At 33.7% G+C, this 17,052-nt stretch overlaps 1 protein-coding gene across 1 annotated transcript in view; it reads right to left on the bottom strand.

Moving 5' to 3' along the window:
- GPR158 (G protein-coupled receptor 158) overlaps positions 1–17,052 on the bottom strand; it is a 346,381-nt gene that overhangs the window by 86,705 nt on the left and 242,624 nt on the right. Inside the window, exon 5 of the mRNA XM_056131077.1 lies at positions 8,361–8,429. Within this exon, the coding sequence (XP_055987052.1) occupies positions 8,361–8,429 (69 nt within the window). The remainder of the gene's footprint in view (positions 1–8,360; positions 8,430–17,052) is intronic.

Genomic DNA, 17,052 nt, shown 5'->3' on the forward strand with positions numbered 1-17,052 from the left:
GAACATTTTGGCACTTCCTCAGAGGTACACTTAAAATAACCATAAGTTCCAGCAATTTCACTACTAGGCAAATGCTAAAAAAAAAACCCTAGTAAGTTGGAACTCAAATAATTACTTGTGCAACAGCATTAATACCAGCATGATTTATAAGAAACAAAACGTAGAAAAAGCTAAATATCCATCAATATATAAATATAAAAACAAAGTACATGCATACAAAGAAATATCACTCAGTCATAAAAATAATTAAATTCTGACTTGTCATACTTTGGGTGAACTCTAGAAACATGTTAAATTAGCTGTTTGACAAGAAATGATGGATAATCCATGATTCCATCTTTATAAAACATCTGTGACACACAAATGTCTATCGACAAAAAGGAGCTTTGAACTTACCAACACTTAAAGAAGAATTAAAAGTTAATTAATGAACATAGAGTATTAACTTAGGATGATGAAATTTGTTTCAAAAATGGATATTGGGGATGGTTGCACAAGATTTTGAATGTGCATAATGCCATAAATTATGTGTTTAAAGTTATTTAAATAGTAAAATTATGTTATGTTAATTCTACTATTATAAAAGTGATGATTATAATCTATTAGTATCAGGAAAGAACTAGCACAGAATGCTTGAAAAGGTGGCAAAGAATGTACAATCAAAGGGGTATTACTTTAGGTAAATTATAAACTGTTCAAATAAGTAATTTTCACAGCCTCAAAAAATTATAGAAAATATATTCTTCCTGATAAGGAAACTAAAAGTATTAGTGATCAAAGAAGAGATAAGGAAAGGTGAAACTACAGTAAGAAAACTAGAGGAGGGTGGGGAGAGAAAATGAAATAAAATAAAAATATTATTGAGGTTAGAGGAACATTAGAGTCAACTCATGCAGAATAAACATAACTGGAAAGCATATAAAGGTCATGGAATAAAGAGTTGATGGAAACAAAAAAGGAAATGGAAATGATTAGAAAAATTATAAATACAAAAGGAAAGAAAATCCAATGTACATATAACTCATATTCCTGAAGAAGAGACAAAAATTAAACAGCTAAAAACACTCAAGGAATAAAAGGATCTTATATCTTAAAGAGGTCTTATACACTGAAAGAAAACAACAGACGTCAGGAAAGAAATAATACAGATAATAAATAACAACGTTGAATTGTTTTAGACTTTGAGACAACCATGGAACAGTCTCTTAACTGACTTAGTTCTATGCCACTAAAACCAACCTGATATGATCTAAGAGGCTTATTTATTAAGTTAAAACATAAAATTGCCATTTTTTTGTAGACAAAGTGATTGAATCTCAGAAACTTTATTTAGTTTGACAACATGATCCATTTAAACTCAGCGGAGTTCTATATTGGGTCTTAAAGTGAAACTGAAAATCATTATAAATTCATTGTTTCATCCTCTGTGCCTCCTATTTCACATTCAGACCTCCATTAGAAGTATTGCTATGGAGTAAAAGAGGACTGGAGCAGGAATCAAGGGACTACATTCTATTTTTAACTCTCTTACAGCAGAGCCTGACAAGCTCCCCATGGCATATTCAATATGCCAAAATCCATAACAACAAGTCTCACAATGGAGACGTTACTGGTGCCCGCTTGAGCAAATCGATGAACAACGGGAGGACAGTACTACTGTGCAGTGCAGTACTACTGCTTAAGTGAGGAAAACTGAAATAAGCCTCATTTTTTTCAGCCTTTCATTCTGCATGTGTAAATAAAGTTTAAATCAAGTCTAAGATCTGTCTTAATCTTACAGTTGTAATTTTGAAGGCTTGTTTAGCACCTGGGGTTGTGGAATAATCTGAAAATAAGCATTGTGTTTTTATGTGGATTGATGTCATTTATAAAAAGTCACATCTACTAACCAAATAAATAAGCAAGATTAGAGAGAAAGTTCACTTTATTAACTGAAGTTGGTTTAATTAATTAATTAATTAATTAAAAAAGAAGTTTCTAGACTTTACATGATATTTAATATTCTTTACTAAACTCTAAAATGTCATTTTAATACAACTTAATCAGAAAATTGGTTTTTAAAGTTTCTTTTTACAGTTGTATAAAAATTCTCAGGTATTTATGAAGCAACATTTGCTCATAAATATATGGACTTCAAGTCATGAGTCTCTTTTGAAAATCTGTAAGATATTTTAAAGATTTTGGCTCTCTGCTATCCAATTATAACAATGCTAAATTAAGTCAGATTTTGATCTGTCCTCATCTGCACAATGATGATAATCTCTAATTTGGACTTTCCAATATAAGCATTGTTATGAAATCATTTGTAGTCTAAGATTGCTTAGAAAAGGCAAAAATAACCTTAATTCTTGCAAATGTGAACAACAATATGCAGCATAAGAAGAAAAAAGGCTCATTGCATAACAACTCAGTAGAATGGTGAATATCCCCAATGCCTGTAACCCAGGGATAAAAAACAATTCTATTTTATTCAAGTGCACAACTATTCAAGGAGATATAAATCACCACTCAAACTTTTGTGAACCATGGTATAAGCCACACAGGAATAGAGAAATCTCTTTTAACAAATAAGAAATTCTCCTTATAGGAAAAAAAGTCTTGCTAAAAGTTAGAAACTTAATTTCTAACTCAAGGAAGCCAGTTAACCGGGTCCAACTAGTAACCAAGTTACTCTAGTTGAGAAGGCTGTATGCTCATACATCCATATTCATAGAAATACCACCAAGTAACCTTATTTCACTACCACTTTCTGATATCTCCCATTCTCTCAATTAAACTTATGCTCATTTCAGAGTCAAGTAAAAGTATTTCTTTGTAAAAAATATATTTGATAACATCTATCTTTCTATATCTTCTTTTGTGTTTAAATATTCATTAAATAACGTGGTCCATTCTGTCTTCAGGGAATAAATACTAATTAACTTCAAAATAGTTGTATGAAGGATGAGCCTGGAAACTCCACCTTATTATTTCAAAAAGTTAGAAAAAGAATTAATATTATGAAAGATGAAATAGCTGATCAAACTTTGAAGTCAAGGTTGATAGGGCATCTTAAAATTTCTGTTGGTCAAAATTTATTTTGCAAGTCCTTTTCCCTGCCTCTTCTGCCCAGTCCCTACACATATCGGAATTAATGATTAGAAGTACTGTGTTTTTAGCATGAAATTTCCACTTCTCTTCCCTTTAAGTAAGATATCATAAACTCAGGTGTGTTAGATGCCTTTCAAAATCACTAGACAATGAGAGGTCTCTAATAACTGAGTGTTTATAGTCTCATGTTTACTATCCTTTCTAAGGTCTTCTTTTTCAGAGTACTTCTACTTAAAAGAGCTATACATTTTTTTAAAATTACTTTTTAAAAATTTTATTAAAGAGCCATCATCTACAAAGTTACCGATAGTTTTGTTTTAGGCATGCAATAATTCAACACCAATCCAATCTACCATTGTCAACTTCCCTCCACCAGTGTTCCCAGATTTCCTCCCCACCCCAGCCCCCACTCCACCCCCATCTGTCACCATGACAGGCACATTACAAAGTTTCAGTGGTTGCTGCTTAGATCTCATGTTTTCAGTTCTTTTGAATCTGTGTTTTGGGTATATGGCTATACCCCTCGCTCATATCATGGGTATAACGAAGCCCTTTTCACCCATTACTACCTGTTCTCTTTTCTCCTCTTTGATTTCTTTCCTTCTCTATCTGTCCCCTCTCTAAACACTAGGGTCAAGGATGAGCTAAGCACCCCCCTTTACCACAACACATTTCCTCATCCAGTAGCCTATATTCCACAGATAAATGAGATCATCCTGTTTGTCTTACTTCGTCTGGGTTACTTCATTCAACTTAGTATCTTTCAGTTCCAACCCTATTGCAGCAAATTGCACGATTTCATAATTTCTTGCAGCTGCATAGTATTCCATTGTGTATATATGCCACACCTTCATAATCCATTCTTCTATCACTGACACCTACAGTGATTCCATATCTTAGCTATTATACTGAATGCAGCAATGAATAATGGTGTGCATATGTCCTTTTGGGAGAGTGCTTTTATGTCCTGGAGATAGATGGCCCAAATCGCTACATTTTAAAATAGATTTTATCTCTGTTAATAGTGCAATCATTTCATTTGAATTAAGTATCAATCTTATTTTTTATTTTTAATTTTAGAGTTATTCACAGTATTTGATTACATTTAATATTCTAACACCAATCCCACCACCATTATACCTTCCAATCACCATATTTCAAATGTTTCCATCACAAACCCCAAACCCTGCCTCCAAAGCAGAACCGAAATAATTTATTTTGTATTGCTTATTATGAATAATCTACTACAAATGAGACAAAAAATGTTTCTTAGAGGAAAGTGTGTGAAGATTGTTTAATTTCACCCAGGAGCCACTAAGCCCTTCTATAAGAGATTAGTAACGTGTTAAAGGTTGAGTCTTCTGTGCTTATATCTATATCTGTGTAACCCTAAGATTGGTTGCCTTCTACTTTATACCCCATCAAACATGGTGTTTGTTACATTAATGGTGTAAAGTATGAGATGTCCAGGAATAGATTCCCTTTCGGGTGAGGCTTGTCCAAGCGTGTGGAAAGGGGCCATGAATGTAGTGGCAATTGAGTTCTGGAGGTTTTTGGATGCCAGGGCTGGCTCTATTGGGGCAGAAAGGGGCCTCTCCCTCCCCCTCCCCCCAGTAATAATCTTCTTACAAATAGAAGTAGACCAAACGTTTGCCTGTAGTCATTAAATAAGGTGATATAAATAAGAACTACCCTTCGTAGTGTTTTTCCAATGAAGCATTTCTTTAGAGACTCTTTGAACAGGACAATAGTGTGTGGCCTCATTAAGTCATTTACAGCTAATTTACTGTGTTTTGACTGTAATGGTATATATAGATATCAAAAGTTCTGAGTTGGTTCTGCAAGATGCATAGTGAACACAACAGAAAAAGACTTGATCTCTCACAAAACTAGTCTGTGAAGGAGAATGACATTAATTAAATAATTTGGTATTTCATTTTGTTTGGGAGCCACACCCAATGGTTCACAGGGATCACTACTAATGGGCTCAGGGGCCCTCTGTGGTACTGGGTCAGCTGCATGCAAGGCAAGTGCCCTGCCTGATGTACTATAACTTGGGTCTCCAATTAAATAATTTAGTTTTAACATGCATAGTTACAAACTGAGATAGAATTTGTGGGAAAACAAAGTTGAATTCATAATCTAAAAGGAATTTGACTCAAATGGAGTGTTAAGGAAAGTTTACCTGAAAAAGTGATACTGAAAAAGAAATCTAAAGAATGGCTACTGTGGGGCTGGAGCGATGGCACGGCAAGTAGGACATTTGCCTTGCAAATGGCCAACCCAGGTTCGATTCCCAGCATCCCATATGGTCCCCCAGCACTGCCAGGAATAATTCCTGAGTGCAGAGCCAGGAGTAACCCCTGTGCATCGCTGGGTGTGACCCGAAAAGCAAAGACAGAGAGAGAGAGAGAGAGAGAGAGAGAGAGAGAGAGAGAGAGAGAGAGAATGGCTACTGTTAATTTGACAAAGGAAACTGCAAAGGAATTAATGAGATGGGAATGAAAGGAAGAGAGAAAGATACTTCAAAAAACTAAAAGTCTATAGAAGGGGTCTAACAAGAAGAGTTATTATTTTTCTCTCTTAATGTTATAACACTCTACCTAGAATTAGGGATTTAAAACAACACAGATTTATTATCTTACAGTTTTGTAAATTAAAGGCGCAAATGGATCTTAGCAAGTTAAAATTTGCCTCAGCAGCTTCCAGAGGCTGCCCACACTCCTTGCTTTGTGGACTCTTTAATCCATCATTTAAACCAGCAATAACTTAGTGCTTTTTCATGATGTCAGTACCTTGATATTCTTTCTTCTGCTATTTTTTATAACAGTCCTGGTGGGTCTTTCCAGACAATTGAAGTACTGACGCTATCATACCTGCAAAGTTCCCCTTTTCCCATGTTCAGGAAATATGTTGATGTTTTCAGTAACTAGTATTGTGTAAATCTTTTAGTGCCTTTATCATGCCCGCCACCAATGAGAGTATGAGATCTAGAATTGAAATAAGGTCAGGATGACTAGTTGCAGAAAGTGAGGGGAGAAAATGCTATTAGATGAGGCTGAGGAGGCAAATGGCACATTAAAAACATAACACTGTAAACTATTCAAGAATTTTTTATATGTGTGGTAGCACTCTACCAATGTACTATATCCCCAATCCCTTTTAATCTTAATTCTAAAAATACTGGAAGATATACAAGTGGTAAAGTTTGGATTTGTTATTTTAAAATTCCCTCTGGCTTACTGAGAAAAAAGGTATTTTAACATAGCAGAGATTGGGTGAAAGATAATAGCACAGCGGTAGGGCGTTCGCCTTACACGAGGCCAACATGGCCAACCTGAGGTCGATTCCTCCGCCCCTCTTGGAGAGCCCGGCAAGCTACCGAGAGTATTCGATATGCCAGACACAGTAACAACAAAGTCTCCAATGGAGACGTTACTGGGCCCGCTCGAGCAATGGTAGTATCAACAACAAATATTTAGCCAATTGACATTATTATTCAGGTTATAATAATTTTAGGTTTTTATTAATGGGTGGTTTCTCTGACTTTATTAAATGTCTCCCTGGCAGCTCTGTGCAAAAGATTAAATGCATCATACCTCGTTCATAATGGAACAGTAATACCAGACATAATAAAGTCTGCATTATTATATTGTAGACTACTAATTATATACTAGTGAATTAGAAAACATCATTAATATGGGTCTTTTATGTAAAATATCTAAATAAATTTGTATCTTAAGGACAAATATAAAGTGTAATTCAAGAAGTAGATAATGTGATTAGACTGGGAACTCAAATACAGTTAATGAGGTAAGAGGATTAGAAAAGGTGGTAATAAGGGCAAGGATCCAAAACATTTGGGATCTTGGAGGTCATTCTAGGGTTTGTGGCTTTTACTCTAAGTAAAATGGAAATCTTCTGAGAGACATGAGAAGAGGAGAGCCATGTTCTAATTTTGGTGCTGAAACTGGCTGATATTTTGAAAACAGACACCATAAAGGGCAAGTCTGGATAAAGGCCATTCAGAGACTATGGTAATAACCCAGAGGAAATGTATCGTCCATTAAACCAGAATGGTAACGGTAAATATGATAGGACGGTAGTTAGATTTTTGCTGTCTCCAAGGCTTTGGGGATAAATGTCAAAATAAAGAGCTGGCCAAGGATGACAGCTAGATTTTTACTTGAGTAATTAGAATGATAAGAATCATTAGTGCTGATAGAGAATTGACTTTGGGGGTGAAGGAGATCAGTATTTCATTGAAGGACACACTAGGAAATTCTGTCGTATCTTCAAATGGGTTTTTCATAAAAGCAGTGGAATACGGATGTGAAGCTCAATGAAAAGTTTAGGCTGGCGGTATAAAATTTGGAGTCAGTGGAACATAAATCGAAAGATCACAGCATACACTGAAAAGCTTTACAGCTGGATGAGATCACCAAGGGAGAGCATCAATTAAGAACTACAAGCACTGAGTTCTGAGACACTCAAGGATGGAGATGTAGGAAAAAACTTTAGAAATCAACAAAGACGGCTGAAGTGGGACAGCTGGTGGCAGGTGAGAAAATCAAAAAGAAAATGGTGCCCCAGCAGTTCTACCTCCCTCCCTAACATCTACTCATCTTTCAGGCCTCAAACAGTTGATATTTTATTCTTCAAATGTTGTTGGATACCTCTCATCAGTGTCTGAGCTTAGCTTTAATTGCATGATGGCATAATTGCCTTCATCATCTTCCTCATCTTCTAAATTATAAGATCCTTGAGGGAAGAAATCAAGTTTATTATGCTCACATAGTATTGACAGAGATTAGCCCAGAATTTGACCCACAATAACTGCTAAATATGTGTCAGTTGAATAGAATTAGTAAAAACTGATACCTTCTGCTTATGGATATGTTACTAGTGTGGCAAGAGGATTAAGCATGCCCATTATACGTTAATTCACATAAAATGTAGGCCATCTCAACATATGAGACATATAATTAATAAGATCCTTTTTATAAGAGAAAATTATGAAACTTGTCAATGTTAACTAGTAGATAAAAGTCAGTTTATTAATATATCTGCAAAGTCCTTGTTCACATATCTGTAACTAATACATAGATACAACTCATATATGAATATATAAATAGGACTATACCATAGTAGGTAGCTACATATATATTAATATATGTAAGCAAACATAAAAACAACATAAAAATAAGTAAGGTATGATGTAATTAAGATAAAATCAATGGTTATTTAAAAGTGACATTGATCTTTCTTACCGGAAAATACAGAAGCAAGGATCCAAAAAGAATTGTTTCCAATAGGATAAGGCCTGATGCTCTGATGCTCTGAAAAAAAACAAAGTTAAAATACCATTGTGAATTTACAGTTTTATACATGCCATAATTTATGCTATTTTTGACATTGCTATGATTAGTAGACAGCATTCTCTAGCAGAAAAATAAATGAAACTTGGTCGATAGTTTATACAGTTGACTTAACAATAAAAAAAAACCACCTTAGTATAAAGGTCAACTTAATGATATTGATACTGGCTTCACAGATTTAGTTCTTTAAAATTTAAATCACTGAAGCATTCAGAAATTGAGAACACTACTTAGAAAATACTTCCAATACAAAAAATTCACACTCACAAGATGTTATCCAGATTTCAGAAACAGCCATAAGTGATAAGTGCATATTGGATACTATCCCAAAACATTTCAAAAAGAGCTAATGGTTTGGAGGAAAAAACCAAAATGCACACAAGATCTCAGCATCTCAGTTACATTTTCTCCCACCATCTCAAAATATAAGTAGTTCCCACCATTGAATAACAGAATTTTACTATGTGAATATATAAATCACATTAAATCTTAAAGATATTGCACTTTTGGAACATTCTTTATTTTTCCTTAATTCAGAGAACAAGTTTATTTTCAAATAAATATCGTGATGAACTTTGCAGGCAAAATGCATTACAAAGTCTTAAGATATTTTGTCAAACTCAAAAAAAGATTATTATTTCAAAGAGAAATGCTTAGAGTTGGTGCAAAAAATAATGAGCCCTATAATTTATCTCCTAACAAAATTTTCTTTGAAAAGTTCAAATATGAGCATAGAATAAGTATCGCCATTAAGAATACAAACACAAAAAGATGCTATTATAAAGTCCCTATGTTTTCACTAAATGATTGTCAAGAGTATACACAAATTACACAAATAAAATGCAAAGATGATACAACAAAATAATCTGAAGAAGCAATAATTAATCTTTTTAAAAGCATGTAGCTGCAAAGTCAAACCATAAGCATAAAGTGAAACATCAGATAATAGTACATCCAGAAAAGAAAATTTCTAATCCCTCTTTCTAAAACCCTGTTAGGACATTGTTAGACATAAGAAATATGTTATGTAATTCCTCAAAACTCAGAATTTTAATTCATCTAAGAATCTGAGAATGGAGAAACAATTTTACTCAGTGAAGAGACTTGATTATTGAAGTGTTTTTTCACAATACATCATTATTTTCACTAGCAGATGCTTTTGGTGAAAAGAAAATTTCTATCAGCAAACCTTTAAATTAGTTTTGGCTGATGGGATTTCCAAGATGGCATCTTATACTTACATAGCACATCTGATTATGAACACCTAGGGTTTTTTTTAACCTCCCCCCTCAAAATGGCATTAAATTAGAGTCTAAATAAGATAATGTATGCAGTGTTAGTTAAAAAAATATTATATGAAAAGAAGTTGTAAGTCTTAATAGGGAAGACAGACTTTGAAGCTAACTTTATCTATTTGAATGATTAAACAATGACTGATTGGTGCATTGAGTTTCATGATTTCCATGTGAAATGGGGATCATAATCTTTACTAAACCCAACAGGCTAAATAAAATAAAATACATAAATGACTAGCATTGTTTCTGTTACCTAATAAATAGGTATTTATTAATCAATTAAAAAGTAGAGCCAGAATGATATATTTGAAAATGACACTAGTCTAGGGAGGTACTAGAAAAATTTTTAAATTTGGGGATCAAAAGTGACCCAAGGGAAGACAAAAATCCTGGGGCTAGGGACCATAGCAGTTCTTGCTTTGGAGTTGACAGGTTCTGTCAACCACCACCACATTGTAACAGTAGAAGTAAAACAAGGCTTCCCCATTATATTTGTTTTGTAGCCTTTATTTGTTTGGGCGCTGCTGCCTTCTGGCAGGACTTGGAGGACCATATGTAGTGCTAGGGATCAAACCCGGGTCAGCCACATGCAAAGTAATCACCCAACCCACTATACTAACTCTCTGGCCCTGTACTTTTATTTATTTGGAAATGTTGGACAATCTTCTTATCATTTTATTACCTTGCTCCTGTGTGAACAGGGAAGCCAATAATCCTCCCAGTTATAAACTGAAACTCTGATAAGAGGTTCCATTAACAAAATGAAACACCTATTCAAAATGTACACTTTTCCTTTCTAAGCATTTTTGAAAAGAGCTGGCTTAAATGACTCATAGAATAATCTAGTACCTACTAGGAACAAAGAAGAAACTGCAGAGTTTCAAAAGCATTTTCCCACAGTTTTATTTGTACTGGAAGTTCTTTTAAGTAGAATAAAGACTTTCCCTTTTGGGGAGTGTTAGTTTTGGGGGTCATACCTGGCAGTACTCACAGTCTCTTCCAGATTCTGTACTACGGGTCACTTCTGGAATGTTTGGGAGACCATGTATGGTGCCTAGGATTGAACCAGGATCAGCCAACATGCAAGGCAAGTGGCCTTAAGCCCCATACTATCCCTCTGACACTCCTTTAGTTCTCATCGTATAATATAATACAACATTAATATAACACATGTATATTAAACAGTAACTTCAGTTCAAGTGAGGAACACGAAAATTCCTGAGACTTTAAAAGATAGGATGAAAAAGAGGCAGAATTCAATGTATGAAAGATAAAGAAATAAAGAGGGATGGCAAAATAATGGAGGCCACAAAAAATATTTCATCTTCACAGCTTTCTAAGAAATATTGAATTGTGGTACAGACTCTTTTTAAACAGATTTGATAATTGTAACAATCCTGAAAAACTTTCTTAAAAAGGGGTACAAAGTATGATACTAATTATGCAAACAGTTATACGCACATCAACACATTATACGTTTATTAACACATAATTATTTGTAGGCCAATAACTATAGTGTTATTTCTCTGGAGATGTGCATAGATTTATAGGCAGATCAATTATCTGGGACACTTTAATTTCTTTAAAGATGTGGTACTATACTATTGGGTAATATGCATATAATAACAAGATTAAATCATTTAAAATGTATCAATTCAAATATACAAAAATTGACCATTTGAAATAATATCAAAGAAATCTAAATGAAGTTCTTCCTCACTATTATCTATTTGACCAATTTTTATTTGTCACCAATTGCGTACATTAAATTATCAAACATTAAATTTATGATACTTGACTACAAATACAAAATTGAGTTTATTATTATTGTACCTAATTATAAGGTCAAGAATCCATAGTCTAATCCAGTTCCAGTCTAAAATAAACACGAGCAGATTCCATTTTTTTCCACTTGTCCATTCTTTTCCACTTTACCCCTTTTTCAAAGTTTAGAAATGACCTACGTAAGTTTATAACAGGGAGATAACAAACCTGTAGGCTATAAAAGAATAGATATTATAACAACAAGTTTTTCAATGTCAAGTGATGTCAATGTCAATTCTAAATTCCATAACCCTCAGATATGAAGTAGAAGGGTATAGTTGTGACAGATTTACCAGCATGTAAACATCAGAGAAAGCTCATTAGTGGAAGAGGGTAAGAAAGATAATGTCCGAATTAAAAAATAATAATTAAAATGGTTTGTCATATTTATTTGATTTTATGGAGGCAAGTTACTTCATTTATATTTTAAACAACTTTAGTCACTGGGGAAATTAATGTATATCTGTCTCAAACAGTGTGGCTATTTTTTATAATAATCAATTTCTTTAGCCTAAGAGCAATTAAAGCATCTTTCTATTAAATCGCTGGGCATGAACATACTTTTGTACAGCTAAACCTCAGAATATATGATGGGAAGGAAGTAAAATAATTAAATTCTTAAAGGAATAAAATAACATAGATTTGTATTAACCCAGGCTGTAACTCTACATCATTTATAAAAAGTATTAGCCATGCTAGTGGAACTTATCCATGAGCTGCATTTTTTTGTCCTATTTCTGTGGAGAAATCCATGGTTAGGGAGATTACAAATAAAAACTAGATAAAAACATGATGTAATAATTGCACAATAATAAATTGGAAACAAAATGTAAAGGTGTTACTGAATAATCCTAATATTGAGAGGTTCGAGTACACATATTTTCAATATTTTTATTTACAACCATGTAAATGGATGAGAACAAATTACATTGACTTGGACAGACTATCTGTAGTTAGTCTATTTTCAGGACACCTATGATGAAATATTGAAAAAAAAAAGTCAAATTTAGAATTTCTCAGTTGCTTGAAATGTGTCCACTATTTTTTTTTAAATCAGTCTTTCATAGGAATTTTCAGCAATTAAAAAAAATTAAGCACCAAAACACACAAAGGAGAGTATCCCAATGTGAAATACAAGTGATTCTGAGAATTATAAATTCACAGAATTAAACAACCAGTCATTATACACCAACTGCTCAAATCTGAGCATTGGTCACAAATTACTTGTATGACCTTGTTAATGCTCAGCTTTCGACTTTGTTTCTTTGACTGTTAAGTGATGACTCCTTGCAGTTCACTCAGAAGTGCAGCAAAAATGCTATCTGGTGAGAGTAAGCAGTCGATAGTAGTTCATCATCAATCTTGCAGGAACAGATAGAGGAAGTGAGACTAACAGGCATCTCCATTCAAGGTCCCTTTTATATACTGACTGAATTTCAATTCACTGTGATTACTCTGAGTTCCCAGTCTAACCCCTAGTCATCTAAGAGGAATTCTAAGAGGAACAGGACTATCTTGAGAGGCAAAGTAACAAAGTCATGTGGCAGATGAAAGTATTTAATAATAGGTTACAAGTGAGGAGTTTGGTTCAGCTGTTTTATATATATACATATGTATATATATGTATATATATATGTCAATTTAAAACTCCTGACAGTTTTATGTAAAACTTTAAAATGGCCACGTTGCCTTAATCATAAAATGTTACTGATTTCTAAGAATTCACTCACATGCACACAAACAGACAAACACACACACACACCAATTTTTCCTATGATATGATAAAATTTGAAAAAGGTCCAAAATAAAGTCCAGGGTCATGTACACATACTTTTACTTTCTTTAAGACAGTACAGAACATTGAATTAAAAATGGCACTGTAGACACATGAAATTTGCTTAAAATTATTATTATTATTATTATTATTATTATATATTTTTTGGTTTTGGATCACACTCAGTGATGCTCAGGACTTAATCCTGGCTCTGTGCTAAGGGATCATTTCTGGTGGGTCTCCTGGGAGCATATGGGTTGCCAGGGATCGAATCCCAGTCAGCCATGTATGAGGCAAACTCTTACCACTGTACTATCGCTCTGGCCTCACTTTAAATTATGATTCACCTCTTATTGCTGGGCTGAGACTTGTCAGGTTTGCTTTGGCAGAATTTACATTAGTTGCTTGCCAATTCACTTTGCTTTGTTTCAGATAATGTGAACATTTAGAGCTACTTTCCCCAGTGTCTCATCTTTCAAGAGTTCAGTGTCTGATTTTATGACTCAGAGTTGCTGACTCTGACTGCAGTGGCAGAGATGTAGAATAACTTAGATGCATGAGAGAGAACATTTTGGATAACCTTTAGTCAGCCACGCTTGTCCCTGGTGCTTCCGACTAAACATAATACGAAAGTTTCACTTTCTATGAGACTTCCACTGTTGGCTGCTTTGCTCTGCTAATATGCAGTCTAACTCATTCCTAAAATGTGAACGATCACATATCCTCATTTTTCCCAGGCCTTTTTTTTCAAAATGGGCAAAATGAGCTGCCACTTTTTCCTGTAACATATTTGTATACTTGAACTTCCCTATACTTTCCAAGCCACAAAATATGAGTAACGGTTGAAATACATTTTAATTTTTCAAGAAAGCATACATAAATAAATAGCACAGACTAAAATATTGCAAAAAGAACCTTGCATTGAAAAATACCATACAATCTTAAATAATGTGGTGTTAAATTACTGAAACAAAACCTTATTTGCTTAAGCTTCTATCATTGATTAAAAGCCATTGAGATTAATGGGTATATGTTCAAAGCAAGTAGATCAGTGAAAGACCAATTTCTCATCATGTATTAAAATAAAATAAAATAATTAAAACATAAAATACCATCTTAAAACCTGACACTGATGAGAAAAAAACACTTTCCTTAATTTTCCAAATGTCACTTTTTTTGGTTACACTGAAACTCAACAATCACTCAGTCTGACATCAGTAATTTTTAAAACATAAATGTATTTTATTCTTGAGGAAATTCAAGAGCTTTCTCACATCACTGCTCATTTTCACCTGATTGCTAAGTAGCTACTAAGTGAACTTTATCATTGAAACACTGTCTCATTGAAGACAATTTAAATTTGGTATGTTTAAAACTGTGCTTTTCAGGGCAACTGCTTTAAAATGCAACAACTAAAGCTGAAAATATAGCTCAGCAGTGTGGGACTTGTCTTGCATGTATGAGGCCCTGGATTCAATCCTAGCACTACAAAATAAATAAAAATAAAACACTATTGCTCACATAGAGGTAATAGAAACTAACAAATATTAGGTAGCTATCAACATCTTACTCTTTTTTAAACAGGAAAAAAATAACAGGAACAGAATTCCTCAGAACTGTTGTGCTTGTCTTTAACACATTGTCTATCTTTGATAGCGTGTTTGGAAATGTATGAAATAACTAGATGAAGTGTAAAACAGAGACAGTTCATCCTCTGATACTTGAAGATAGACTGAACATTCTAGGATTTGCTTGTGCTCTTTATTTTATACCCTTCATTGACCACCACCTAAAGTTTAAATTTTGAAAAGACACAAGTGTGAAGAAATCGGAAGAAACAATATTTTAGTAAATAAACAACAGTTGATTTAATGAACCGTAAGAGATACACCTAGAAGAGCAAGTGGTTTAGAAGTTTTAGATAGCAGTAGTGTATGTAGTAGGAAAAAAAACAAAGGTTTCAATTTCTAAAATAGTATAAATATTTCTAGACTACATTGAGTAAAATCGATATTTTCTTCCCCAAACTTGGGAATATTAAGAAGAACGATTACATGAACATTATGGAATTCAGTCCAGATGGAATATATCATTGTTAAATTTGCTTGCAAAAAAAAAAAAACAACATAAAGAAAGGAAGGAATGTATTAGCTAAGATTCTATACGTATGTTGTCAATTTTGGCCATTTGTTTTATTTAACTTCTCTATGTTAGTCTTAACATTTATTAGTAAATGATAAAATGTTTTGAACTAAGTGTCTTGGAATTTTAGAGTTTTACATCTTATATTATGAACACAGTTCATGAAACATTTTCAAATACAAAATTCATAAGTTTTAATTAGATAATAAATGCTAACCCAATAAATGCTAACCCCTGACTTAATGCTAATGCAGAATTCAAAAAGGTCACACTATCTGAGGAATGTTCTAATTAGTGTTTCTTCCCTGTGGGAGATCCTACTTGGCTTACTCTTTGTTCTACAATATATTGTACAAAAGCATTAGGCTATCACTGCAAAAATATACAAAGGAAATAATTAAGCACATGCATAAATTAAAAAGTATGGAACAACTGAAAGTTAAAACAATGTTATAAGACCAAACACCAAAATCTTACAACACATTTTTTACAAACACTGTGCTTAACATCACTGAAAGGTAAACTATTCTTAAAGTAGTTATCAAGTAATCTATTACTTTTACAATGAATTGCTTCTAATCTGCATCTTTATCTTAAACCACTTTCTAGAGCTCTAGCTTCATAATTTCACTTGCCTGTGACACAGTTCTAGTCAAGTAATCTAGAAGCATCTCAGACTCAAGAATTCAAAAATGGAAATCTTGTTTCCCCTGTCATATTTTCCATCTTACTGGTTAGCTATTTTGTAGTCAAACTATCTCTTAAATGTACATTTGTATTCTAGAAATTGAAGTGTGCTTTAATAAATAGTTATGGCTTTTTTTTGCATTTTCTAGAATGCTACAAATTATGTTGGTCAATGATCTCACTGAAAAAATAAGCAATTAGCCAAATTCTTGATTAAATAGAAGGCTGACGTGCATGCTGGTCCATATTCAAAAGGTGTCTTCTTTTGTAATTCCTGAGCTTCTCTGTCCTTTTCAGAAAAAAGTTCAACAGTCAAAATACGTCCAGGAGAAGAGAGGCAGAAAAGAAGAAGGAAGGAGAGAGTGGGATTGAGAAAGAAAAATCTAATTGTGTTTGGATTAACATATTGATTTGTAGATTCACGTGGGTAATAGGTGAGTCAGGTAGGGAGAATATCAGTGCTTTCCCTGTGCCCACATCATTGGCTACACATCCTTCTTTTGCCCTCCATGGGCTGTGCTATCCTCACCACTCCCACCAACACCTTTATGTCACTGTTCCTGTCACTTCAGAACAAAATCCTTATTCCTCCTAATCCTCAGCTCCAAATTTCTTGTATTATTTTTTTCTTTGTAGCTCTGGGACTTGTACTCAGGGACTTAAGCACTCAGGGCATATACTGTCTTATTCAACCATACCCCCAGCCTTCTACTTTGAGTTTCTTCTCGTCCTTAATCTTACATCCCAGTTATAAAACAAATGTCAGTCAGGGTTTAGTGAGTCACAATAATGCAATGGCCAATCCTCTGGTAGGTCTTGACAGATCAAACAGACAGCTAACAACTTGAAAGCTAAAGGCGAA

Source organism: Sorex fumeus, unplaced genomic scaffold (genome assembly GCF_029834395.1).
Source record: "Sorex fumeus unplaced genomic scaffold, SorFum_2.1 ptg000007l, whole genome shotgun sequence".
Taxonomy (NCBI): Eukaryota; Metazoa; Chordata; class Mammalia; order Eulipotyphla; family Soricidae; genus Sorex; species Sorex fumeus.